Source organism: Meles meles, chromosome 20 (genome assembly GCF_922984935.1).
Source record: "Meles meles chromosome 20, mMelMel3.1 paternal haplotype, whole genome shotgun sequence".
Taxonomy (NCBI): domain Eukaryota; kingdom Metazoa; phylum Chordata; class Mammalia; order Carnivora; family Mustelidae; genus Meles; species Meles meles.
The window spans coordinates 52,368,786-52,396,620 of record NC_060085.1 but is presented as its reverse complement, the minus strand read 5'-3'; the positions used below and the strand labels follow the sequence as shown (position 1 = coordinate 52,396,620).

The 27,835-nt window shown below is 47.0% G+C and overlaps 1 protein-coding gene across 4 annotated transcripts in view; it reads right to left on the bottom strand.

Moving 5' to 3' along the window:
- The window catches only part of MTMR14 (myotubularin related protein 14), a 46,405-nt gene that overhangs the window by 14,999 nt on the left and 3,571 nt on the right, over positions 1-27,835 (bottom strand). For 3 of the 4 annotated variants that reach the window (XM_045990146.1, XM_045990143.1, XM_045990145.1), the window contains exons 3-13: positions 23,975-24,083; positions 16,874-16,949; positions 16,511-16,571; positions 14,908-15,030; positions 13,528-13,601; positions 8,956-9,026; positions 8,190-8,264; positions 2,694-2,760; positions 849-934; positions 505-581; positions 210-246 (exon numbers count right to left, since the gene is read on the bottom strand). In XM_045990146.1, the coding sequence (XP_045846102.1) occupies positions 210-246; positions 505-581; positions 849-934; positions 2,694-2,760; positions 8,190-8,264; positions 8,956-9,026; positions 13,528-13,601; positions 14,908-15,030; positions 16,511-16,571; positions 16,874-16,949; positions 23,975-24,083 (856 nt within the window). The remainder of the gene's footprint in view (positions 1-209; positions 247-504; positions 582-848; positions 935-2,693; positions 2,761-8,189; positions 8,265-8,955; positions 9,027-13,527; positions 13,602-14,907; positions 15,031-16,510; positions 16,572-16,873; positions 16,950-23,974; positions 24,084-27,835) is intronic. The other variant, XM_045990144.1, reaches the window with a different exon arrangement.

Sequence of the window (27,835 nt, the reverse complement as noted above, 5' to 3'; positions counted from 1 at the left end):
GGTCATGGCAGCCATGTGGGAAAACGTTATTCTCTACTGCACAGGAGAGGAACAGAGGCTCAGAATGGGGGCTATTGTGCTGGTGCTTTTGTGGCCATGCTGCCTGATCCCTGCACGCACTGGGCAAGGAACTGCCCATTATGTGTGGACGCCAAGCAGGACGTCGTGCTGTTGCTCTCAGAGCCCTGGCATTTGCTCATGGTACCCACCTCCTCTCCTTTGCTGAGCCGATCTACCAACATGTGCCTGCAACAAGAATGCAAGGAGGTCAAAGCGAACAGCGCCCCAAGACAGGAGGGCAAAAGGGGACTTGGGTTATGGGGACAGACCATGGCTTTGGCACCACAATCTCAGGTGGGGCCTGACAAGCACCTTCTGTCTTTCCCAAGGAGGTAGAATTACCTCTAACCCTGTCACAGGAGCCACCACACCCACATACACACAGAAACACTGTTCCCAAGGCATTGTGCCCACCCAACAACCTAACATTCCCTGAAGGCTTACCCAAAGAGGAACCAGTCATAGGCCACGGTTAGGTAGAGGATCTCAGCAGGCTTCAGGGATGTGTGGATAAGCCCATCCTGGAAGAGACCAGAGAGACATGCTAAGATTAGAAAAATGACTCCCCATGACAAAGCTCTCTCCTAGTCCCAGGAGCTGAACTGCAACTACAGAGCCAGTGACAACCAGGCTGCCCAACAGTCCCCCAAATAGTGTTAAACCTAACACTTGCTCTGAACACCTGGGGCTCCTCATTCCAAATCTCTAACTTCTGGAGATAGTCCTACTGCTCCCAGAGTAGATCTTGGTAGATCCTTGACCCCACGGCCCAGCCCATCCATACTCACAGCCCACAAGGAAAGGCGTAGGAGAGAGATGAAGAGAGGGGTCCGATCCCAGCCTGAGATACAGTGTACCAGCAGCCCGCTGTCATCTATTCAGGAGCCACGCAACAGGAAACCCAGAGGAAAAACAAATATGGATGCATGAGAAGAGGGCATGCCACCACCCTGGTCTGGTATCAGAGAGCCATGCCACCCCCAGTCTCCCTCCTCCTGGTGCGCCTCCCCAAGTTTCTTCTCCCACCTACTCCCAGAAAGAGGTAGGTGGAAGGCACTTGTCTCTGTGCACACCATTTCTTCTTCTTTCTGGCTACTTTCTAGAAAAGAAGTACTGTTTGGATAGTACTGCCCAAGTCATTTAGGTAGGGCTGACATGCACACACAACCCCCCCCCCCCAGCATTTCTCAGGGGTCCCTACAGATATTTTGGAGGAAGACAATTCTTCAGTGTGCAGGGCTGTCCCAGGAACTGCAGGACATTTGGGATTCTTGGCTAACATGAACCAAATGTTAGCAGACTTCCTCCAGTTCTTACAATACCCATTTTTCCAGAAGCCCCCTTCTTCTAGTTCCTACAACACCCCCTTCTCCAGAAGCCCCCTTCCTCCAGTTCCTACAACACCCAGTTCCCCAGAAGCAGTACTGCCTCAGGTAGAGAACCATTGCCTAACTCCAGAGGTAGGCATGTGCCCTTTTTGTACTTGGTCACAGCGACTCCTTCAAGGATGGGCACTTGACCTACTCTGGGTCAATGAGCATGAGCTCTGGGAGAGGCTCTATGTCTCTTCTGGGGGAGGTCAGATGGCAGGAAACAAATCTAGAATGGTTACAAAGCTAATGAGACAGTGGTATGAGAAACAAGGAGATTCTTTGTGACATTTCTTAGGCACCTGGCTCCGCTTTGGGGCTTTCTTGGTTATGTAAGCTTAATACATTTCCACTTCTTTAAGCAAGAGCAACCCCACAGAAGTCTTGACTGGTATCGATGAGTTAGTCAGTCCACCCTAGAGACCCTGAGCATGATGGACCCATCCAATCAAAACACCCAAAACAGCTGGGCCAGAGATCAGGCCCTCTAGGGACTTTTGTATACGCCCATCAAGAAACCAGAACTGGGGGTGCCTGGGTGGCTCAGTGGGTTAAAGCCTCTGCCTTCAGCTCAGGTCATGATCCCAGGGTCCTGGGATCGAGCCCCGCATTGGGCTCTCTGCTCAGCGGGGAGCCTGCTTACTCCTCTCTCTCTGCCTGCCTCTCTGCCTACTTGTGATCTCTGGCTGTCAAATAAATAAATAAAATCTTTAAAAAAAAAAAAAAGAAACCAGAACTGATTTTTCTCTCATCTTCCTGAATTAGAAGAGGCAGTTCTGGGGGCGCCTGGATGGCTCAGTGGGTTAGGCCGCTGCCTTCAGCTCGGGTCATGATCTCAGGGTCCTGGGATCCAGTCCCGCGTCGGGCTCTCTGCTCAGCAGGAAGCCTGCTTCCCTTCCTCTCTCTCTGTCTGCCTCTCTGCCTACTTGCGATCTCTCTCTGTCAATTAAATAAATAAAATCTTTATTAAAAAAAAAAAAAGAAGAGGCAATTCTGGCCCCACACACAACACTGATGATCAAAGTTCAGTTGACCTAGTGTAGAAACACCATGCATAGTTTAGATGGTAATGAGCTCACAATTTTGTTTTATTAGGTTTTGAGGACGTGGAATAAAGCTGTCAATGGACAAGAGAATCCTTAAATCCTTCTCCCATAAAGCAAAGGGTAGGTGTGTGACCCCCAACAAACATATTCACGGTATCACGACCTGGGAATACCCAGAAGGTCCAATACTTGAGGCCTCAGGCAGAGGCAGACTCACCATCGCTGTTAATTATGGAAAGCAGCAGTTTCAGGTAGTTTTGTGTTTGTTGCACCAGGTCCCAACTCTGTTAAAGAACAATAAAAAGTGTCTAGGAATCAATATGTAACTCAGACTGAGAACTTAAGGTATTTAAAAAATAAAATCCAAGGGTTATTCTTGGGCAACAAGTACCCCAGCATCTTGGTCATGAGCCATAGGCCCCAAATCCCAGATAATCTGAAATTTCACTCCCACTCCAAGAGCTCCTCCCTCCTCTCTCTGCACCCTCACCCTGTGGGCCACCCTTACCCTGCATTCTAACATGATGTGATGGTGGAGTAGGAAAGCCATGCAGGGGTCTGGGCGACTCAGAGCCCCACACCCAGCAGCAGTAGACACACATTAGCCTCATCTAAGCCCTGGGCTCCCAGCATGGCTGTCCAGGAAGTTGAGAGAGGCAAACAGAGAGTCTTGAGCCTGTGACCACTGGTGCCAAATGGAAAGAGCCATTCTTTTACCTGCTATCACATCACAGAAAATATCAACCTTCAACCTCATCAACCATGTTTCATTCACGTTTTACTGCTATTCACTACATACTCCTTTTTTTTAAGATTTATTTATTTTAGACAGAGAGCGTGAGCGAGCGAGCATGAGTGGGAAGGGGAAAGGAAGAGAGAATCCCAAGCATGGAGCCCCATGCAGGGCTTGATCTCACGACCAAGATTACCACCTGAGCTGAAACCAAGAATAGGACCCTCAACCAACTGCGCCACCTGGGCGCCCCTGTGTACTCGTCTTTTGATGAATAATAATTGCAATCTGATTGGCAGACAAAATCTTTTAAAACAGGAGGCCCATGAGTTGCAGGGGCAGGGAATGAAAAATAAGAAAAACTGCAAAAAGTATAGTATAGTATATACATACTATAGTATATAGTAGTAGTTCTAGCCCAAACAAAAAGTCTAAACCAGATGCTCTGAAAAAGTCTACTGGAATTTGGAATTCCATGGAAGGGCTTGCCCCCATCTGGGGACAGCCTCCCAACATTACTGCTTATAAGTGTCCTGGGGCTGTGTGGAGAGGCTAGAGGGTGCCAGTGAGAGAGCACTTCCTGGGGGAAGGTGAACACGGCACCTGTAAGTGGAATGGTTTTCCCAGGAATTTAAAACAGGCTCATTTACCTGACCCTCCCACAGCCCCTGGAGAGTTATGACCTACTTTCAGCAGCTCTAGAGACGGCCGCTGCAGCACTGCACTAATAAAGTCATTACCCATAGTAGCACAGGGGTCTTGTCACTCATCTGGCTCAACCTGTCATACACACCATTGCCAACAAATTTCCTCTGACCTGTGATTCTTGCAGGTGTGGAAAAGCAGGTGTGGGGGAAGGGAGGAGGGAGGAACTGTGCAGCAGCACAAAGCCCAGGGAGGTCAGGTAAGCCAGGGAAAAAGGCTGCAGCAGCCAGGAGAGGGCAGGAAGTAACCAAGAGCTGTGGCCTGCAGAGCTCCAATAACCATGGTGGCTACTGGAAGGGGACATCAAGGACCAAGGAGAGGCAGCAGATACACTGTGCCCAGTGTTGGGGTTGGAACTGCAGGCTCCCAAAATCATATAGCTAATATGACCTGGGGCAGAACCCAGCCCTGCCAGACTCTGAGATTCACATTTATAGTCACATGCTATACTGAAGGGACTTCTCTGATAGCAGAGTATGAAACTAAAGTTCGAGGGGACTGCAGAAAGTAAGGAAGACCTGAGAAATGCACTAAAATCTAGACTCAGCACTAATTCTCTCTTCCTAAGTGCTCCACGAACAAGTCTCTGGGGCCAGAACTCAGCACCATGCCACTGCTTACGCATCTATGCTTGGAGTACTCTTCCCCGTGGTTGGCAAACTCCTACTCATCCTTCAAAGGCCCAGCCCTATTATCTTCTACTGAGACTTCAGAAGCCACTGGTCAATACCTCTACTACCCAGATGATGGTTATGCTGTTGCCTTTTTTCCTAAACTGAGCCCAGTGAGGGCGGAGGCTGTTTCAGAATCTCTGCGTCTACAAGGCCTAGAGCTTCGGGCCTAGAAGGCATGTGTAGGATGTTACTTCTCTGACTGTTCATGGTTAGGGGCCAGCTTGAGGAGAAGCAGACACTGGAATCGGGTCTTAGGGCACAGAAAGAATGAGCAGACCTCTAAGAAATTCACGCCGATTACATGGAGGGCCGCAACACCATACAAGTACTGCCAGAAGTGTTCCTGCACTTGTGAACAACACTGAGAAACAGCAGTGTCCAACACGGCCCCAGCCCCCTAATGGGGCTGTAGGAGAGGGAAGACAAAGTGAACTTCTGCAGGTGTGCTGACTAAAACGAGACCTGTGGGATCCTGTAGGATCATGTAACCAGCAAGCTGAGCCTATTATGAACCACAGGGACCAGTAGGGAAGCTTCCTGAAGGTAGTGGCATCCATATAAGAGGGGAGGGAAAGGAGAACAAACAGCACATGCAAACCTGGAGGGCATTCTTCCCTAAGGCACTGAAAGGAGGTCAGTGTGGCCAGAGAAGAGGGAAAGGACGGCTAGTCACAAGCACAAGGCTGGACTGTGTGGAGCTGAGTGGCTCACTAAGGGTGCACTTGGCTGTACTCTGAGGAAAACAGGAAAGTCAGTGGCGCAGTCTCAGGAAGGGTTGACAATGATGATCTTGTTCCATCACTTGAGTATTCCTACCTGCCAGGGCCTGTTCAAATGCTTTACGTTCACAGTTTCCAGCTCCCCCTCAATGTGGCGCCCGTTCAGACATGAGATGCACCCAGATGATAGTAGTCCAGACTAGGCTAGTGGTACAGGAGATGGAGGCAAGAAGATCTGGAGAGTTTCACCAGGGGCAGAGATTTAGAGAACTGATGGGACCTGGCAATGGATGTGGGAGGAAAAAAAACTCAAGTTTTGACTTTGAGCAGCCAGGTAAATGGTTGAGGTCCTGTGATGCTGTGGGTTGTGGCCAATTCCAGTTCAGACAGCTTGAGTTTAAGGTGGACGAATGAAGGGACAATGGTAAGAGGTGATGTAGATGTGGATCCCCAAGAAAGGCTTGGCCCAGAATCCTGGGTCAGGTGATAGCAGTGGGCTGATGGAGTGGACAACAGATGAGGTCACCTGGGGGAGATAAGGAGGAGTAACAGGGAGTCCTGGAAACTCCTGCTGAAGGGGCTGACAAGGCAGAGCAACACACACCTGGCTGAGGAAGAGGATGGTAGGAGGCCCACTGGGACCAAGTGGCTGAGCAATACTGGAGAGGGAAAATGCCCTGCCTTCCTACTTTTGTGCCTAGAATTTTATTAGTGTTCATGCCCTTGAGTTAACAGGCTAGAAGCCCACTTCTGAATTATCCTCATTAAAATTGATCTGGCATTTCAGTTAAGAACCACTTTCATTCCATGATCATACCTGAACCTTGCCACAACTCCGAAACAGGTGTTGTCAACTCTACTTTTAGAGGAAAGTGAGACCACTTGCTCAAAACCACAAAGCCTGGAGAGAAGGGCCAAGCAAGCTGGGGCCTAGATCCAGGGCCCTGAGATACTAAGCAGAACTACTCCTCATATGCACAGGACTCCTTCCTAAAGAGACATACATCCTAAGCAGTGTCAACACATTAAACCCCTATTTGCACCCTTAGGGAAGTAGTTCATCAGGCCCAGCTTATGCATCAGAAGAATGGTGCCAGAGGGGCTTCTGGGTGACTTGGCCGGGATGAACATCCAACTCTTTGTTTCAGCTCAGGTCATGATCTCAGGGTCATGAGCTTGAACCCTGTGTCATGCTCCATGCTCAGTGGGGAGTGCCTGAGATTGTCTCTCCTCTCCCTCTTCCTCTGTCCCTCTGTCCCTGTGTGCACATGCATATGCTTGCGCACTTTCTAAAATAAATAAATCTTAAAAAAAACACGGGGTGCCCGGGAGGCTCAGTCGTTAACCATCTCCCTTCGGCTCAGGTCATGATCCCAGGGTCTTGGAATGGAGCCCCACATCGGGCTCCCTGCTCGGGGGGGGGGGGGGGAGTCTGCTTCTCCCTCTCCCACTCCCCCTGTTTGTATTCCCTCTCTGTGTCTCTCTCTGTCAAATAAATAAAATCCTAAAACAAACAAACAAACAAAAACAGAATGGTCCCAGAAAGAACAGTAAGGGTGGCCAGGTGTAGGGCCCACTTGACACCTCTGCATATAACAAATTAAGAAGGAAACCTGCAAGTTCCTTTGACCACTCGATCTGTCTAGGTACTCCCTAGGACTCGAGACCAGGGGATAGGGTCCCCTAAACCATTTCTTCTCTAGGCTTCCAGGGCACAACAAAAAACTGGCTTGTTCTTCTTCCTAAGTTCCCTCTTGCAGAAATACCTGCATAGAGAACATCTGATACCACTCTAACTCATTCGAATAGTTATGCAGTATCAACTTTGTAATCAAGGGCTGGTGTAAAAGATAAGCACAGCCTCTGCCTTTACAGACCACTTACAGACCAGGACATAAAGCTCAAGGTGATATGGGAGCACACAGCTGCCTAATTGGTGTTCCTGGCCTCTCTACCAGAGGGAGACCTCAAGGCTGGGTGGGAACTGCCCAGACCCAGGGGCAAAAAAAGGGATGGAAACAGGATGTTTCCTAGGTAGGCGCTGGCTTGGCCTGTCTGGCTCTAGGCTCCGTGCTAGTTTCTGTGCTGAGGATGCCCAAGCCATGGTTCCCCATCCTCTGGGAGCTCAGTCTGCCAGAGATGGAAAAGCAGATCTCTACATCAGTGACTACAAATCAGTGGAAAATTCCATGACAGATATGCCCAGGGTCAATGGGAATGCAGATATAGGCATGCAACCCTCTGGAGAGAGGGGAAAGGAGGTACACTGGAGCCGAATCCTAAAGGCAGTGTGGCAGCCAGACAAGATGAGGTAAGAAGTGGCAGTCAGGCAGAAGGAACAGACATGGAGAAGGCAGTGGGGAGAGCAAGGCTACTTGTCCTGACTGAGGCAAGTGACAAGGAAACTGCTGATGGCCTTTAGGTTTCTACAGTGGGCTAAACATGCTTAAGACTGGGGTCCTTCCATGGGGAGAGGGGAGAGGAGCACAATAGAAATAATTTTAAAGTTTCTATAATCAAACGAGGTCAGACAGCTCTGCACTTTCTCTGGCAGAACACGCATTTAAAAGGAAAAATGAAAAAAGTCACTAAAGCCCAGAGCTGGAAAAACAGACTCCATGAGGTCTTCTGGAAACAGAAGCTGCTGGTGGACATAAATCTTTGAGTGAGTCATGATCAGAAAGCTTTGATTTTCTGGGCCAAGAGCAAATCGGGAGAGAGCTAAATGGATAAGCAGCTCCTTCTTTCCTAGGCTGTGTGTGAGAGGTCAGAGAGCACGAGCCGGACCTTCTGGTATCTGCATGAAGGACTTCTGGGGCAGGCATCGGGAATCCCCTCCATCCCCCTCCCTTATCCTGCCCTGCTCCAGTCAGGCCCCTTACCTGATATTGGCTCCAGTCAATGTTCAGAGAGGAAGTCAGGAAATCAGGGATGCTCAGTGGGGCATCGACATAGTCCTGAGGGTTGAAAGACACTTGAGAGATGCAAGAGGCCACCAGGAGAAGCCATGGTGACAGGTAGGTCATAACCCTGAAGCTGTGGCTACCAAAGGCAGGCACGACATCCCTCAACAGTGCTTGCCTACTCTGGGCCAGAAACATATGCTACCCTAGGAGGGACAGTTTTTAAATCAAAGGGACCAGACACTGCTTCCAAGTGGAGTTTTCCAATAGGCCATTCTAGTGTTTGCTGCCAAAACAGACATGATGAATCTATAGTCAGCATCCAGCAGGCTCCCGTGGCCGGCTTCTGCCGACCGGGAAAGGAACAGAATGCTTTTTACTTTTTACTTTTACTTTTTACTTTTACTTTTTTTTTTACTTTTACAGAATGCTTTTTACTTTTTACTTTTTACTTTTTACACAGATGGTAGAGCAGAGAGGAAGGATATTTCCTATCCTGTCCCTGAAAAAAAAAAAAACACCTTTGAAGAAAGAGATAAATTAAAAGGGGAGAGGAAAGCATATATGAGAACTTCAACATGTACATACAAAGACGAGAGGGAAGGAAAATAATGATACTCATCCATGGCACAGAAGAGAAAGGTAAAGGTAGTTGTTTTCCCCAAAAAGACTGCAAGCTGTTCTCCATGCCCTCCCTTTGCAAAGAAATGTTAAGACCCGAGTTGATGATTGTTATTGCTCATACCTGCTTCCAGTTAAAAATGAGCCCTTCAGCCATGTAATCCCGATCCTTATATTCCTTGAAAAATTCACAGCCTGGAAAAGAAGGGCAGAGTTAAGACATCACCTTTGCTAGCCCAGTTTCCTGAGATGCCTCTGAGTGCTAAAGGACCAAGGCGGCTGGCTACCAGGTCATAAGCTTTTCCATACTGGTGGGCCCCATATGTGACCACAGCTGACACAGGTGGAGACCGGCACAGACAGGCAAGAGCTAGTGCTCCTTCGGTTTCCAGTTACAAGCCTTCCTGATAAGGTACTGCCTGCCTGCAGACCTCTTTGTATCTTTCTCCATCTGGGCTCAGTGGATATTGGTCACTTCTCCCTGATTTCAGGTCCTTTGTCTAACTTGTCCCTGAAGCGCCAATGGCCAGCAAACAAAGCATGGTTTATAATCTGAGTGTCAACAGCACTTTTCTCAGCCACTTCCCTAGTAACCGAGGATCATTCTCCCTCCTACCACCAAACTCACAGGCCTCTGGTGACATAGTGGAAAGGACCACAGACAGTGCCTGAAACATGACAGGTGCTCAAGAGACATGTCCATCTCCAAAAGATCTCGCTGAGAGGTGCTTTCCTGTCTCATTCTCTAGAAAAACTGTAAGAAACTCTGCCAGAGTAGGCCCTCAGGAATACAGAGAGGAACTGTGGAGAGAAAGGGTTTCAGCAACGTTCTCGGCTTCAAATCTCAGCCTTTCACTTAGCTCTGTGACTGCAAGCAGATGGTGTAACTTCCCTAAGCCTTGATTTTCTCATTTATGAAATGGTTAAAAATGAAACAATACATATAAAACAGTAGCAAGCACAGGTACAGATGGCTTTCAAATGATAGCCATTAGTGTTATAAATAATGGTGGCGTTGACTGAACCACGCTGCTGCGGCTGCTGCAGGAAGGGCCCACACGGCCAGCCCTGCTGCTTATAGTCAACTGCTTGGCTCACAGACAATGAGGCTTGCTCATCCACCATAGCACGGGGAGCATCCTGGGGCTGTTGTGACTTTAAGAGTGGGAGAAGGCACTTCGACGTAGCTTCTTGAAGTTATTCTTACTTCCTCAACCAGAACCAATACAAACTTCGGAGGCCACATGCCTTTGGCCACAGGTCCAGTTCTGGTGAGGTCCCCACCCAATGGCAATAAACGGCTATCGGAGTTCTGGGGAGGGGGCCACAGGCCAAAAAAATTCACATGAAACTTCCCCAGCTACTCTTGGGCCAACCTCCCTTGCTTTGTGAGGCCACCCCAGGGAAGACAGGAAAGGTTCCTTTGGAGAAGAAGGTCTGGAAATGCAGCCCATGTCCTATATCCTGGGCTTCCATTCCACACACATTTCTGCACTCTAATCCCTCAAGCCTCACTGCTGACTGAGAAGTCAGGAAACCATCCTCAGCTCTAACATTCCAGTCTATTCTAGGGTGCCCCCCTGGCAGAAAGAAGAAATACAAATATCAGACAGAGGCCCTGGGCTTATGAGCCCAGGTTTAGAAAAGCCACCAATTATTGATCAGAGCTCCTTTGAAGGACTGTTTTTTCCCAAACTCGACCTGCTCAAATCAACACTACAGGCTCAGGGCTGAGCTCCGGCCACCCCGTGATGCAGAGGCAATTTCTTGGGAGAAATAGACAGACTTAAAATAGATTCAGTACCCAGGGAAATGCCTGACATTCATTACCTGAACAGGCTCCTGAACCCACTGAGAGACAAGAGGGATAGGACCAAAAGCGGGGGTGAAAACAGCCACTGGCTCAAGGAAAAAACCAATCAGACTTGTGCAGCTGAGTCTTTGGCTATTTTGGTGTGCTGAAGAAGTGCTCTCAGAACACTTCTCCCGGTCAAGGGCCAGTCCAAGTCCCAGTTCATCTGACAGAGTTAGAACTGAGAACATCAGGGCGCCTGACTGGCCTCCTGGTCTTCAGAGGATTCAGCTAAGATGCCATGAACAGCTACAAAGCGCAGCTCATAACTGGTGTTTCAGTAATGCGAACTGTTTCTTTTCCTTAACAAGAAGTAATCCGAACTTGTAAAGAAATTCAAGAACATAAGCATAGCAGGTAAAAAGTGCTTCTCCCATCCCCTTACCTGGATGCGTGATAGCATCTCCCCCACCTCTGGCTTTATGGTTTCTATTGATTTGGATCCTATTGATTTCCCTCCCACCAACACACACTCACAACTATCAGATGCAGTACATAGAAACCTTGGGAAGAACAGGGGAAAAAATTCACAGGTTGTAGCATCTTACCATTTTGGCTATTTCCTGCTGGCCCTTTTGTGAAAGCATTTTTCCCCTTACGTTGTTGACACTGACATTGTACTATACAATTCCGCGTCCTGCTTCACATCTTAAGCATCTTTCTATATCAAAAAGTCTAAGCATTTTTCTATGAGTATGTAATCACCATTCTGACTAATGCGAATGCTTCTTCTCATGTTCTGCTAGTATCAACAGGCATCATGATGAACATCCTCAGCCCCACACTGGCTGCACTAAGGCCTGCTGCATCATGGGGTCAATGGGTGTTAAGATGTGGGGCGTCTTCTGGCAAGTTGCCACACTACAACAGAAAGGATATGGTGCTACAGTTCTGGGAGCAGTGGTATGCAAACTTCTAGCAAAACTATTTTTTCTAAACCAAGCTCTACTTAAGACCTAAATGTGAACAAAGAAAGCGATGTGTGGTTCCTCGCACAGCACTGACTCTTACTACCCAGCGGAGTACTTTGGCCTGCGGACCCCCAAAACATCTCCTGGGAGTTGGGAGCTGGGTCCGAAAATCAGTTTTAGAGCTATCTAACTGCTCCAGCACAGACACTCTGCCGGGGTGGGAGGCCGGGGGGGGTTGGGGTTTTCGGGGGGGGGGGGGACACTTCTGCCACAATGTGGCTCTGAGACTGTCAAGCCCACAGCAGCATCATCATGGTTTGCCTCTGCCCCAGCAGCTTTCAGAGATGAGGAACTTCCCTGAGCCTTTCCTCCCTGTGTACCCATCATTTAGCCTAGTGTTTATGGAGCACATGTTAGGGATAAATCTGGGACTTTACCTTGAAAGAAGCACCATTATCTTCATTTTTATGGAGGATGAAGCCAGTGTGAGATGAGGTTGAGGTGCTTGTTCAAATAAGACACACAGAACTGTAAGGCTGGGACTCGTGACCTGCTCTATATGGCACTAACCACTAAGCTGGCAGAGAAGAGTGAAGAGAGACTCCAGGAGAGGCCACTACGGTAAGAGTGCCGGGCTATCAACGGTCGTGGTTTGAATACCACCAGCTCACAATGGGGAGGATACCCTCTCCTGCCAGGCACTGATAACCCTGTAGTTCTAATGAGAAGACCCAGCTGTACAGCAACCTGTTGTCACTAGCCGGCTTTTGCTATTAGCTCTGTGGCCCCAATATGAGAGGACAAGGTCCAGCACAGGATGGAAGCCAGATGCTGATGCTGAGAAGCAGAAGAGAGATGTCAAGGAGAAAGAGAACACTTCCTGCTGTCTGTTGACAAAGTCTTACGCTGACATTAGGGCTCTTCTGGCCTCCCTTGCTGAACAAGCAGGTATTGTCAGAAAGCTTCAATGTTACCAACTGGACTAATGTACTATTCAGTACATTCAGTACGGCCCTGGCCACAGGTCTCACACATATCAGGGCACCAGAGACAAATGCAGCTAGCTCTGTGTACACCAAAGTGTTTACAACATGGTCAGGTCACCAACGGTGTACAACTGGGGACACAGCAATTATGTTCTTCATCACCTAGGGCCTCACCTAGGGCAATTTCCATAAATAACTTGATCACCCCAAGACAGACATTCAAAGGTTCACAACCACAAAGGCCAGAGTAACATGATTAGTTCCTGACACAGAGAGGCCAGTAATGTTTTATGCTGAAATAGTATTTTACCTGCACAGAGTACTTTCACAAACATGATCCCATCTAAGCTTCACAACAAAACCTTGAGTTTAAGCCTTTCCAAGTTCCAAATGACACCTGAGAAAAGCTGAGGCTTGGAGAGGTGAAGTAACTTGCTCAGGGTTATAGAAATAGTAGTACCTGAGCCAGGAGTTAATCCCTGGACCCCGAATGGAAGTACCTTCCAGGACAGTGTCCTACCCTAAGTGTGAAAGCTTAAAACTGAGAGCCATGGTGTCCTATGCTGATCAGCGTAAGATCCTCCAGGAGGGGCGGTGGGGGGGGCCCTGCTGGGGGAGAGGGCAGATGGTGGCGCAGCGTGGTGCCAGGGTCTCAGTTGGTTAAGTGTCTGACTCCCGGTTTCAACTCAGGTCTGGATCTCAGGGTCATGAGACTGAGACCCATGTTGGGTTCAGTGCTCAGCAAGGAGTCTGCTTAGTTTCCCTCTCTCTCCCTTTCTCTCTCTCAAAGAAATAAACCTTTAAAACAAGACAACACAAAACCTAAGATCCTCCAGGAAAGCTCTAGGACACCTATGTACCTAAGTATAGAAGCCTGCGGATGGCCTCTTGAGAGCCCCAGTCCTAGGAAACCTGTCACTAGACTAGACCCTGAAAAAGCTCCCTACCTGGATACGGGATGGAGAGGAGAGTGAAGTCGGCATAGCGCTGGGCTTTGTCCACCTTCTCGGAGGAGGTTACACTACAAGACAGGACACAATGTGTTATGGCATCACAACACATATGCACCATTCCCCAATGAGTATTACAGCAACGTAAAATGAACCTCTTGCTAAAGAAACCAGTCTTCAGAACTAGGAATGATTCCCTTCGGCAGTGCTAACGTTGAACAATTAAGAAATGTAACTTCTTGGGGGCGCCTACGTGGCTCAGTGGGTTAAGCCTCTGCCTTCCGCTCAGGTCATGATCTCAAGGTCCCGGGATCAAGCCCCGCATCGGGCTCTCTGCTCCACAGGGAGCCTGCCTTCTCCTCTCTCTCTCTGCCTGCCTCTCTGCCTACTTGTGATCTCTCTCTGTCAAGTGAATAAATAAAATCTTTAAAAAAAAAAAAAGAGAAGAAATGTAACTTCTCTGCCCCCTACTCTAACTTATCAAGCAAGAGAGGTTACTCTCCAATTCTGCAGCACCCACAACCTTCCCACTGAGTCCCACAAATGAAGGCAGCACAACCACCCCGACCCAGAGGGTGGAATGACACGACAGCAAGTAACTGAGACACTGTCCAAAGGGGGCTTCAGGGGGACTGTCGCCTCTACTGTCTTCTCCAATATTCACCGAGGACACTCCTAAGCAGGGTGGACAAATGGCATCTGAAAGGGAAAGACTTAAGACATTCTGATAGATGAAGGGAAGAAGAGAGAAGGGACTATTCAGCTATCTACACACAGCTAAGCTGTAAGGCCACAGTATGCCTTATTTTCTAAGACAACCTCAGCATAAATAAAGTCAATATTATGAAAAAATAAAAAAAAATTGGGGGGGGGGACTTCTACAATCTCATCACCTCAACCCCACTTCCATTATTTTCAAATTTGGCTTATCAAATATCAAGATCTGGTCCATATGTGCAGTAAAAATTGGGTATATATATACTGATTTCTGTTTTTGTTGTTGTTCTACTTGAAGGAGACTCTAATCTACCAGAGATAGTACAGAACCTGGGGCCAAGGGATGAATCTTCAAGACCACCTAAGAAAAGGAGGTAGCAGAGCACAGGTTAGAGACTCATGGCCCCTCAGTTACTTATCTCCATGACTTTGAGCAAGTTACTTAACTTCTCCGTGCTTTAGTTTCTCACTTGCAAGAGGGGCACAGTAGAACCTGCTTTGCAAGAACGTTTGAAGATACAGCTAGAAGATGTACAGAAAGCCCTCAGCACAAGGCCTGGCATGTGGCAAGCCCTTGGTAACTGTTATATACCATCACTGACCTGAAGAGCGGTGAATGTATCACCTCTGCCTATTTCACAGTAGGTGGCCTGTACTTACTTCATGCCAAACTTCACCTTCTTGTTCTCCACCATCAGGTCACAGATGTATTTGACAGACAGGTACCGAAGCAGCTTGATGTCATAGCCTCTGACCTTATCAAAAAGATGTGTGTCGGAACTTCTGAAACAAAGAGCCGAAGGGAGAAGCTATACTGCACATTCATTCAGAGAAGTCTGAGGGGTAGGGAACATGTTCAAGGAAGTATAGATATCATTGGCAAAAACTTGTTTCCCTTCTCCGTAAGATGGAGGGAGGGCCGAGACAGGACAGCTGGCTTCAGGGAAGGTGACTTTCTAGAGATTACCCTGCTCTCTGGGACATATTTCAAAGAGGAGCAATTTGCAGCCGGGAACTGGGAAAGAGCTTTTTGGCACTGCTTGACATTAAGCCCGAACACTAGATAATCTGAGTTCTAAAAAGCAGCAAGCTGGTAGCTGATAGAGTCTCTAAGCTTCCATTAGAGTTTATCTCCCTCCAACCCCCCTTTTTCCTGTATCTGACCATTTTTAGCCACATGATTTGCTCATAATGTAACAGAGTGAAATGCTTGTTTGAAGATGGACTTTTTAGAGCTGTTTTAGCAACTGATCATGAAATACTAGCAAGTGAATTCCCTCTACTTAGCAGGTCTAAGAAGCAAGGAGATAAAATTTTTCCAAATCCCCCCAGGCTGTCTTTTGATCAGTCATACAGATAAAGGCAAAAGCAGAACGAATACACAGTCACCATTAATTTTTCAATGCCCACTGCTTTGCTGTCCACAGCAGTCTCCTCGCCAAGAACAGTGCATGCTATGGAACACGGCCTGGCTGAGGCAGAGGTTGTCTGATCTCAGGGGAAGAGCCAAACATTCTTGAGCACAAGCCAGGGCTGCAGCTCTTGGAACTAACAGGCAGAACTGGGCATAGTGAGATGCCTTTTCGTGCACCAAACCATGATTTGGGGCAACTGATCTTACTAGGGTGCTTGTATGCATTCCAGAGATGCCTGACACCAGTTAAAGACTTTCCACAGTACAGACCATCCAAAGGAGCTTTTCCAAAATATCCCAGAGGGTCATTTTCTAAAAACATTTGGAAAGGAGGTAGAGGAGTGTGAACCAACAACCCATTTCCTCCCTTTAAGGGGGCCTAAAATACTTCTCTGTATCAAGTTCTATTATGGCATCAATGACAGCTTGATGAATTGTGTAACATCTATAGTCTCTGGGTCTCCCCATAGGGACTACAGCCCTTGCCTTGTGCCTTGGTACCAGGTATACCCAGCAGGCTGGCTGTCAACATCCTGATCACATCCTGTAACCAACAGGGCTTGAACACACAAACAGACGTCTGAGCCCTGTCTCAGACCTGCTGACCCTGGGGCTGAGAGATTGCCCAGGAGGGAGAGAGACAACCTAGCCAGCCATTAAAATCAGCTCTGGTGAGAAGTTATGGGATGGACCTTAATGACCCTATTTCCAAGACATGGAGTTAGCAGTGGAAGAAAAGGAGCCAAAGCACTCACCTGGACCACCGATGAACATAGTATGAAAATGCCCACCACTGGTCAAATACCCCACCCCCATACAAGCCCAGATCCATAACAATCTGGCACTGACCGAAGAGCGCAGTCCTCCTCGGTGATGTCCTCTGAATCTGCCCAGGCATCATCTGCACCCCCTGCCAGAGAAACCTGTCAGCACCAAGGCTGTTGCACAGGGCTCCACCCCCAGGGCTTCCTGACCAGGCTCCTCCCACCCCACTCTGACACGACCCCCAAGGACAGCCCTCCTCTCTTTGCCATCAGATGTCTCATGTGCCTGGCAGTCTTCTTTACCCCAGCATCTCCTTGAGTGATGAAGAGAAGGTCCCAGTCTCCCCCCAGATTGCTCATACTCTCTACCTATGCCACTGTAGCGTGGGTGGCTATTCTCTGTATCTGGGCTCTTGTTCTTAGTCAGAGGAGGTAGCTCAATATTCACCTGAGAAAATATAGTTGTAGCCAGTGCGTCCATACAGCTCCCCCCATCCAGCCAGGGTAGCCGACCTGCAAATGTGCTGGGAGAGAAACAGCATTTTCAGATGCTTTTCTGGGTTTTTTTGTGTTCTTGTTTTTCCCAGCTTTATCGAGATATAACTGACATACAAATGTCTAAGTTTAAGGTTTACAAAATGTTGATTTGATACACCAATGGATTGCAAAATCATTACCACCATTGCGTTAGCTAACAGCTCTATCATGCCACACAATTATCATTTCTTTCATGTGGTAAAAACATTTAAGATCATCTCTCTTTGCAACTTTCAAGCACAGAATACAATATTAATAACTATAATCACTCTGCTGTACAGGAGATCCTCAAGTTTGTACCCTCTGGCCAATGGCAGAGATGATTTTCTCAAGTGCGCACAGTTGAAGAGACGCCCAGGACTCCGCAGATTAATGTACACCCTGTCAAGCGAGCATCTTTCCCAAATAAGAGCCACCAGAGTGCTACTAAGAGTACCAGTCAGACTGAGGGGCTGTCACATGTGTATGTGTGTAGGATTCGATGATACTATGTGTGTGTTCTGGGCATGGCACTGAAACATTTACACTACCTTCTCAGTGAATTCTCAGCGAGCTCATGAGGTAGATGTGGCAGGTGGCATGCACCGCTGCCGCTTCACAGAAGGCACAGGGAGGTGATGTGATATGTAAGGTCATACAAGGAGGGGTAAGCTGGGATTTGATCTAGACCCACCTACCTCCAAAGCCTGTGTTAATCATCATTTGGAACTGTTCAGCACTGGGATGAGCAACCTCGGAAGCAGGAGAGTCAATTAAGGGAGAAACGTTCGGGTTTGGTTTGGTTTGGTTTTGAAGAAATTACATCTCTCTCCTCAACAAGGAAATGCTGTAGTTGTAACTGAGCTTTTTTTTTTTTTTTTTCACTCTTTGCCTCATTACTTAAAGATCACTTTGAGAGCTAGAATCCTAGAAACCAGGCAACTGGACTGAACTTCAAAATCTGATTTTAAGACTGTTTTTTTTTTTAAAAGATTTTATTTATTTATTTGACAGAGAGAGATCACAAGTAGGCAGAGAGAGTGAGAGGGAAGCAGGCTCCCTGCCGAGCAGAGAGCCCGATGCGGGACTCGATCCCAGGACCCTGAGATCATGACCTGAGCCAAAGGCAGCGGCTCAAACCACCGAGGCACCCAGGCGCCCCTTAAGACTGTATCTTTAGGGGCACCTGGGTGGCTCAGTGGGTTGAGCCTCTGCCTTCGGCTCAGGTCACGATCTCGAGGTCCTGGGATCGAGCCCCGCATCAGGCTCTCTGCTTGGAGGGGAACCTGCCTCCCTGCCTATTTGTGATCGATCTCTCTCTCTCTCTCTTTGTGTCAAATAAATAAATAATCTTTAAAAAAAAAAAAGACTGTCCATTGGGGAGGGGAGGTGAACCATAAGAGACTATGGACTCTGAAAAACAACCTGAGGGTTTTGAAGGGTCAGGGGTGGGAGGTTGGGGGAACAGGTGGTGGGTGATGGGGAGGGCACGTTTTGCATGGAGCACTGGGTGTTGTGCAAAAAGAATGAATACTGTTACGCTGAAAAAATTAATAAAAAGGGGAAAAAAAAAAAAAAAAAAAAAAAAAAAAAAGACTGTATCTTTAAACTGTGATGAGATCCAGTAGGGCTGGGGGCATGGGAGGAGATAGGTGGTAATGGGTAGGCCAACTAACCCAGAGTTTAGCTAAAGGCTAGGGATGGCAGTGAGGTGGCTGTGAGTTTATATTAAAGGGCATGACAGAGAGGGGTGAAGTTCATTTCTGAATGTGTCACACAGACCAGCAATGTAAAGCAAGTCCCTGAAAGAGTGCAAAATACTACCTGAGGCCTTCTTTTTCTTCTCTGTTAAATAATAAGAGAAACAAGGTTTTGTTGCTACAGGAAAGGGATGTGGGTGGGCATCACCAGGTCACCTTCCCGCTCTCTTGAAGTAATGACAGCCTTGGGGAGGGGGCGGATAATAGAAAAGGAACCTCCATACAACCTAAGGCAGGGTGTGATATTTTTTCAGGGCTGGGGACAAGAAGAGATTCCTGGGAAGGTTGCCCTAGCAGTCTGTGATGTAGGATGTGGGCTGGGATTCCTGCTGGCCTGAGAAGGATGCACTCTGGTGGGAGCTGCTTAATTTTTTCTGGGTCCAAAAGGATTTCGAAAATCTGATGAAAATGATCAACTATCTCCAGAAAAAAAATGTACGCACCACAGTTAACTTACATTTTAGAGGTTCCTGGACTCTCCCAAGTCCATCCATGGACCCACCTCAAGCCCCTGTTAAGAGCTGCTCTAAGGGAACCATCCCAGTAATAGGGAGCAGGGAAGTGGAAAACTGTAGCAGGGAAGTGTCAATCCCCAGGGTTAGCACCTGAGAAACTCTCACGTTAAGTGGGGAAGTCTGATTTCTGACAGCAAGACAACAGGGGCACATCAGGTTGTTTTGAGGTCTCCCAACCCCTGAAATAAACAATCAATTTTATTGGGACCAGACCAGTGGTCCATGGGTCTTGAAGACTTCTATGCATTTGTCAATTTTCTTCTTCAGGTTCTTTTCAGCCGGTTTCCGTAGCCTCAGGGGTGGCTTTTTCTTCGAGTAATGGATCTCGACCTTCTCCTTCCTCTTGTCCTCCAGGGTGGCTGCTACTGTCCGGTACTTCCAACCATCCTCGTGAGCCAGGCACCCAAGGTAAGCAAACTTTAGTGTAGGCTTCCGATACAAGCTTGAGAGCAAGGAAAAACCACCACCTACCTGCTTTTTCTTGTCATAGGGTGGCAGGATCCCTTGAGGTGGCCCAGGACAGCCTGGCCTTACTGGGTCTTGAGGGGGCAGGAGGCCTCGCACTGTCCACCAAAAGATGCGGCAGGGCACTCAGAAGCGGTAGGTACCACAGAATGGGTTGATGTGCACCCGCTTAAAGAGCAAAGGCCAGCTACTTCAACTTGTTTCTGTAGAAACTGCCAGATATGTTGATGCCCTCACAGCACATGGCTTCAAGCCTAGCCATACTTAGTTTGCCACGATGGTCACCCAGCAGCCCAGAAGATAGCCTCTGCCATTGAGCAAGGGACCTGCCCCCCCCACCGCCATCTTCAGCAGCCGTGTGGGAAAGCTTGTTTGAGTTTGATTGGCGTGTGTTATCATGCCCACCGATTCCCACCATCTGAGTTGCTAACACCAAATCTCACTCTTTGCATTTATTTACTTATTTATTTTGTTACATCTTTTCGGAGCAGGGACACATACTGTCTTTGGCCCCTGAGTTCGGAGACTGTTTCTTGAATTCTTTCCTAGGTTCAGATACTTCTTTCTGTCCCAGTCCTCCCATATTCCTTAGATCCGTCCTTGCCTTTTTGGTAAGTCAGGCAGCAAGACTTGGGCCCAGAGGACTCATGAGACTGAAAAGGGCGAGCTGACTAATTCCCCAAGTAAGGCCCTAGCCTCCTCTGAAGGAAGGTCCTCAGGCAGTACCTGGCAGAAGCTCTACTGCACTACAGACTTGAACTCCTGAGACCTGCTCCTTAGCCTCATGGCTCTAAACCAGAACCCCATCATTTCTTTCTTTAAGCTTAGCTCTTGACTGAGAAAACAGGATGCACTGTGAATGCTCTCCATTTACCTAATTGTGAGTGGCCTCTACTTCTACAGAGGACTACTGCTCTGTAGATTTGCCTATCTAGTAACCACCTCGGACACACCAATAAAAGTGGCAGACCTTTACTTCCCATCTCTTAAGGGAGGAAAAAAAGAAAGATGACCTTTAAAAGGACATTTAATCGTCTGAAAGCTAAATACAAGAATTGGGGGAGAAAATGGCAGAGGAGAACATCTTACCCTTAAATGATTGAACTGAGTTTTTAAAGAATTTTGATAACATATTTTATTTAACCCAATTATATCTCAAATATTATGCCAACATATAATCACTTTAAAAATCATTAATATTTTACTTTTTTTGTACTCAATCTTTAAAATTCGATCTGTATTTTACACTTTTAGCACATCATCTCAACTAGAATGGTTTACTTTTAGCCTTTTTTTTTTTAACTAACTAAAAAAGATTTTTAAAATTAAGTAATCTCTATGCCCAACGTGGGGCTCAAACACATGACCCTGAAGTCAAGAGCCACATGTTATACTGACTGAGCCAGCCAGGTGCCCTTTTACTTTTAGCATTTAAAGGGGGAAAAAAGTAGCCTTGTGTTTAACCAAAAAATCCCATGTTGTTTCAGCTATAATTAACTGGAGTAACATCAAACATTGAGTTCCTCCGTCGCACGAGCCATACTAAAGTGAGTTTTGAAGGAAGCAAGCACTTCCTAACACACCTGCCTTCCCCAACCTAGCAGAGGTATTGCCTCTGAAGTATTGGTCATTCACACTGCTATCACCGCACTAGTTACCAAGTGCTTGCCGTGTGCCACACATCCAAGGATGAGATCCCCATTTCAAAACACAACACGTTCTCCCACCGTTTCTAATCTCCTTCTCTGCTGCCTGTTCACTTGTCTGCCACTCACTGAGCTCCATGAGCACAAGGACTGCCTTATTCATCTCTGTCACCCCAGACACTAGCACAGGGCCCACTACTGCTTTATCCAAAAGTGGAACTGAGTTTCCACTTCTAAGCCAGGTGGCTACTTTGCTAGGTCTGGCAGGGCAACAGTCAGACAAGGCCCCTGTCCTCAAAGGGATTAGGACTAGGGCAGACATCAAACACACAATTAGAATGAAGCACACGTAGGGAGGTAAAAAGTGAGTGAACACTGATTGTGTCAGGGGAAGCCAAAAGGTATGAAATGGTACCATGCTGCCTGGACAAGAAGGTGTTAAAGGAGAAGAAAGCAGGATTAATGGGAAAGGCCTCATAAACATTTATGAATGCCAAGAACTCCTCAGAATAATTCTAACTCACTGGTCTTCCTCGGACATCAAGTGGCTTAGGGCTCTTTTCTCACAGGCCTGCCTAGTCTGTAAGGGCACAATCTGCCATTTAGCAACACCACTTGTTCAGCTCTTCTGTGTGGCCCTTCTCAAACACATTCAGGAAAGTTCCCTACTCGCAGTGTACAGACAAAGGAGAAACAGCGGACCTGACAAAGCTACACAGGTCTCTCTGCTCTAAGTCGTTCCAGAGCCTCTGTTAGATCAATGAACATGTGCCAATGGAGTTTATGAAAGTAGGGCCTGTGGTCAGGCCAACTCAGGTACGCAGAATTTCTCATTCATGGACAGGGAATGCTTTACACAAGTGTACCCTTAAAACTACTGTTCTATGGGACACACTTGGGCAAATACTGATTTGAGTATTACCTATATAATTTCTAGTGACAAGCACTATGCTCCACAGAGCAGTGGTCTTTAAACTGGAGTTCCAATAACTTGCAGGAACACAAAAACTTTCCAAAGTGGGAGGGGAAAAGAAAAGCTGTAAGATGATCAGCTACAGGAACTTCCATATAAGCTCTTCCCTACGATCAACCTCTCCAAGGAAGCCTTCATTCAGGTCCCCTTTCCTAACTCCCCTTTCACATTTGCCCTTCTCCAATTTTATAGAAGCAAAAGGGGGCAAGCCTCATATCTCTCCTCCTCACTGCCCGGACACTCGACCACCCACACTGGGTAACCACAGCTGGATTCTGCATGCCACTGGGGCTGCAGCACATGTGTTCATGTACCTGCCAACCAAAGAGAGAGACCTCATCTGCTCCCCTCCCATTCTCCAGCTCTCCCTACTTTCATCTACTTCTCACAGACTAATCCTCCTGAAAAAGCTACTTTCCTCCTGTATTTCCTTGCTCAAAAATCACACTGCTCTACTGGCAAATGCAAGCACCTTGGTCAGCATTTGGCTTCCTGTCATCAATCCCTTCCATTCTCTGGCCTGCACACACCTTCCACACCAGCCAGGGAGGTGTCCTGGCCCCTCTGGTTCCTGTCCCCATGCCTTTTCCCATGCTGCACCACCTGCTAGGAACCTCCCCCGTCTGCCAGTAAGCGTTCTGTTTTTCCTCCAGTGCTCTCAAGCCATGACCTGCTCACTTAATTAGGCCACTGGTGAGTCACTCCACACTGTTGTCCAAGCTCCTCTTACACGACACCAGAGGACCCTATCTTTCAGTGTAGTAGCCTGAGGGAACTCCAGGTTCAGTTCAAATCCCAGCTCTTTTGGTAAACTTGGAAAGTTACTTACTTTGTTTCATCTGCAAAATGGGAACATCCGTTACATCAAAGGATTATAAAAAGATGGGCAAATGAGACTATGCTGGGGAGCCAAATTAACGAATGTCACTAGAGTATCAACTCCATGAAGGTAAGGATTTTTGTCTATACACTGATGTAGTAGGCCTACTTAAGGCCTGAAACATAATACACATTCAGTAAACACTTAGTAAATTATAAGACTGAAAGAATGAACAAACAATAATGTATTAAATTACTTGATCTAATCTAGTTCATAAACCTTTGATGTAGGCATGATTATTATTCTTTTTATAGAGAAGGACACTGAGGCCTTGTATAGGCAGGAAGTAACAGGGCCAGGATCTGAACGTAGGCAGACTGGCTCCAGAACACAGCCTGGGTGGGACCCCTGAGTGGCTCAGTTTAAGCATCTGCCTTCAGTTCAGGTCATGATGCCAGGGTCCTGGAATGGAGCCCTGCATCAGGATCCTTGCTCAGCGGTAAGCTTGCCTCTCCCTCTGCCTGCCAGTCCCCCTGCTTGTGCTCGCTTGCTCTCTGTCTCTAACAAATAAATAATCTTAAAACACACACACACACACACACACACACACACACACACATACACGGTGGGGTACTCAGGTGTGACTATCCCCTGGAAGGGGAGAGACTCCCCTGAAAGGTGGTATAAGAATTGGTCTATTTCTCTGGCCTGCTTTGCACAGCACCAGGCACCCAGTAATCACCCAACACTTGGCTGGCAAATGCCAAGAACAAGATGACCATACACTTTGCATTAAGTCAGTTACCCCAGAAGAGGGTCTCAGGGAATGTGAGGTTATTATGGTATATTCTTACCTTGCCCTTGAACAGGATCACTGGACAGACAAACCGTCCTCTGCACCTGGCCGTCTTGCTACGGTTGACGAGGTCTTGCAGCTTGCTCACCTGCACAGTGCTCTGAAACCTGAGGCACAGACAAGAGGCAGGTCAGGCTGGCTTCTAAGTGGGCATTTTGTATGTATGTGTGTGCGTGTGTTCACAAAGACCCCATGAGAGGTCTACAGATCTGTGTGTGTGTGAATACTCATTTGAAATTTAGGAAATGCTTTAATCCCTAAATTCTAGATCATGGATTATGTCAAGCTTTTCGGGAAAAGAAAAAAATCCTCTATTACAGGTAATAAAATTTAAGTCATCCTGATTTTAGAATCCTTAAAATGAAAAAGCAAGTGAGCTACTTTGAAGACATGGTATGTAAAATACAGAAATATACATAGCAAACTGGATGCTGACTACGTCTTAAGTGTACCATTTTTACTCCTGGAGTAAGACGATAGGTGCCCTGGGGACCCTATGGAAATCATAGGGCCATTTTTGTGATCTTGCAGGGAGCAGGCTAAGAAGAAAGTGATAGCTTCTGATATTTCATCAACATTTCAACTATCTTTAACAGTCCAAACAGCAAAGAGGGCAGGGAATGCTGGAGCAAAGGAGGTAAAAAAGCAGCTATTCGTGGCATGAAGAAATATAGTAGATACTGCACTGGGTTTGGTAACGGAGCTTTGAGAATATGAAAGAGTCAGGTTTAGAGATGAGCTCTAGCAAGTCAAAGCCATAATCAAATCAGTAGACCCTAAATACAGTGGCTTTTCTTATAGACTCACCTACCAGTCCTGAGCAAATGCCCCAAATCAGCCAGGCAGAGGTTCTGGTTGCATGAGAAAGGAGAGGCAGGAAAGTTAAAAGGGTGGGAAACTATGTAGATTAAATGAGCAGAAGAGAGGGAAGATGTTCATGTTCCCTCCTTATAAGGTTGAGCTTCCAGGTCAAATCTTACAGGGCATTTAATTTCTTCTACATCTTAATCCTTCTAGGCATCCATGTGTTCTTGCACAGGAAATGCATATAAATAATTGTTTCTAAATGAGTAAGTTCAGCAACTCCTATACATCTGTGGTAACTTTTTAAGTCTACCTGGATGCTCTTGGGATTAATAAAGTCTTTGAAAAATTCTGATTTCTTCGTAGTCTTCATAGATACATTCATAAGCCACAGTTACTAAAAATATAATTACTATCAAGTGAGGAGCTGAAATTGAAGTTAAAAAGAGATTTTCAAATAAAAACCTGGGCCAACAGTTTGCTAATTCTGGAAAGAGAACAAGGGGATAACACTTTCCGTGGTATATTTTTCTGTAAGGTCTGATTTAAGATGTTACTTTAGTAGTCATTTTTTTTTCTTTTTTTAAGACAGGAAGAATGGCAAACTTGAAGAGGCTGGAGTGCCTCTTCAGGGTGCCTATAGGGTGGCACTGGCCACCCAGCCATGCCCTAGAAAGTCCACGGCTCACTGAACACCAAGTTCTGCCACTTCCCCTCACTCAGTTTCTCCATGAAATAAAGACACCTCAGTACAAAATAATCTCCTAATTCAACTCAGATGCCCGGAGAATATAAACAGAGAGTGCCCACAATACTGTCCACAGTACTCTTCCTCTCCCCTTTTGGTGGCCCCAGGCCATTTTCACAGATCTGGTCAGCACCATCTATTGCACAAGGATCTCACTTAGTCACACCAGCGGCTCCCTCTGAGTTCTAAATGTCTTGAAACTGTGTTTGATTCTCCCGGGTCGAGCTTCCATTCGGCAAACTCCATAAAACCAAGATGGAAAACATGCCAGTATTTCTCTCTTAGGGGCTCTGGGCAGTCTTTTAATGTGGCAGCAGGCATACTTCTGGTTAGGCTAGTTCCCCTACTCAGAGAACCAATTCAGCTTCCATTCTTAGCAGTTCCTGTTTTTATTTTTATCATCTCTTGGCCTTGGGCTCTTTTTCTTACAGTGCTAAGCACAGAGCTATGTCTGACACATGATACTCAGATTTGAATGAATAAACGTAGGCTTGTGTATTTATGTTTGTCTTATGGGACTGAGCTGTTAACCTGTGGAATCTGATGCTATCTCTGGGTAGACAGTGTCAGAATCAAGCTGAATCGTAGGACACCCAGCTGGTGGCCGAGAATTGGTGATGTGAGGGAACCCCTCAACCCCTCCTATGCTAGAGTTATCCCCCAGTGCCTCATCTGTACTTCCCCTAATTCTGGTTCTTGTTACACGGTCATTGCTTATTTACTGGTCTGTGTTACTCAAAAGACCTAAGGGTAGGGACTTCATCTATCTGGTAGGGCTTCCACCTGGATCCACCGGGACTGCCACATGGCAGAGCTCAGTGGACGCTTGTAAACAAACACATGTCTTGGCTGTTCAGAGGCCCCATCCAGACTTCTATTCCCAGATGATGGGCTAAACTGGGGTTGGGGGGTGGATGAACAGAACTAAACCACTTCCTGAATCCACTTCAATCCTGTGTAATGTGGTCTAATTAGTGTCCTATTAACACCAAAGCCAGGCATGTAAAGAAGCAAAAAGTTCTGTTTCTTCCCACACGCATATACCACTTTCATTTCAACTGAAAGGCACTGCCCACTCAGAATTACTCCAAGGCCTAACAGGAAGCAAAAAAAAAAAAAAAAAGTTCAATAACTCCTCTAGGGTGACAAATATGCCACTGTGGCCCTGGCCTAGAAGCTGTGATCCTGCTCGTGGAAGAACTGTGGCAGTGACAGAAAGAAAAGACAAACAGGGGCACAGAGCAGAGTGAGGAAGATCCGGAAGATCCACCCTGCTTAGTACTTCTGTGATCTGCAGGAAAGGCAAGTTACTTCCCTGGGTTTTCACTTTCTCTCTGGTACAATGGGAGTGATACCACCTACTTCACTGGCTAGTTGCAGGACTTGAGGGAGCTGGTGTGTGAAACCCTAACACCCGCCAAACAGTAGGCCCCTGGCAAACACTCCTTTCCCCTTCTTTAAGTGCTCGACTGCATCAGCATTGAGCTGGTTTCCTTCCAGGAAAAGCTTCTGTGGGGCAACCAAGACTAAGTCCGTTAATGTACTTCTACTACAGGGTTGGGTGGCAGCACCAGGGAGCTTGTGAGAAAATGCAGAAGCTCGGGCCCCACTCCAGACCTACTGAGTCAGATTTTGTTTTGTCACTAAAACACAAGTGATTCGCTCACAGTTCTAGCTGAAGCAGCACCATCTTGACTACAGCTGGGCTTAGTACCAGAATGCCATCAGGGCACCAACGTAAAACCATCAGCCAGCACTGAAGAGGGTGGAGAGGAGGGCAAGGGCAAGGAAAAGGAGATCTTTTTCAGAAACTTTATTTAAGGGCTTACAGATGTTGAGTCTACCTAATTTTGGAAGAAGTCAGGAAGAGCTAGAAACCATATATAATGGAGGTATAACAAAGCCCAAATCTTTAGGGTTAGAGATCCCAGGAGTTCTTAAGTTATATGATTGAGGATATGATATAATTTCCATGCTCCACATACAATTTGTTTTTCTAATTCCTTCCTTTTTCTCAGTGAACCCCACCACAACTTCATGAGATGGCACACTTCCAGAAATTACATTTTACAGATAAAGTATCCAAGGCTTAGTCCTTACACTCCTCTCATCTGGTTATTCCTCTCTGCTTCAAAGCCTTCTCTGGCTCCCTGTGGCCTACAGCAGTGGTCCTCAGGCTATACTGTAGGTTAAGACTCATCTAGAGAGCTCTCTAAGAATGTAGATTCTGGAAATTCTGCTTCAGCGGTCCTAAGATCTGAGATTTTAATGAATGCTCAGGGGATACTAGCACAATAAAACCACTGA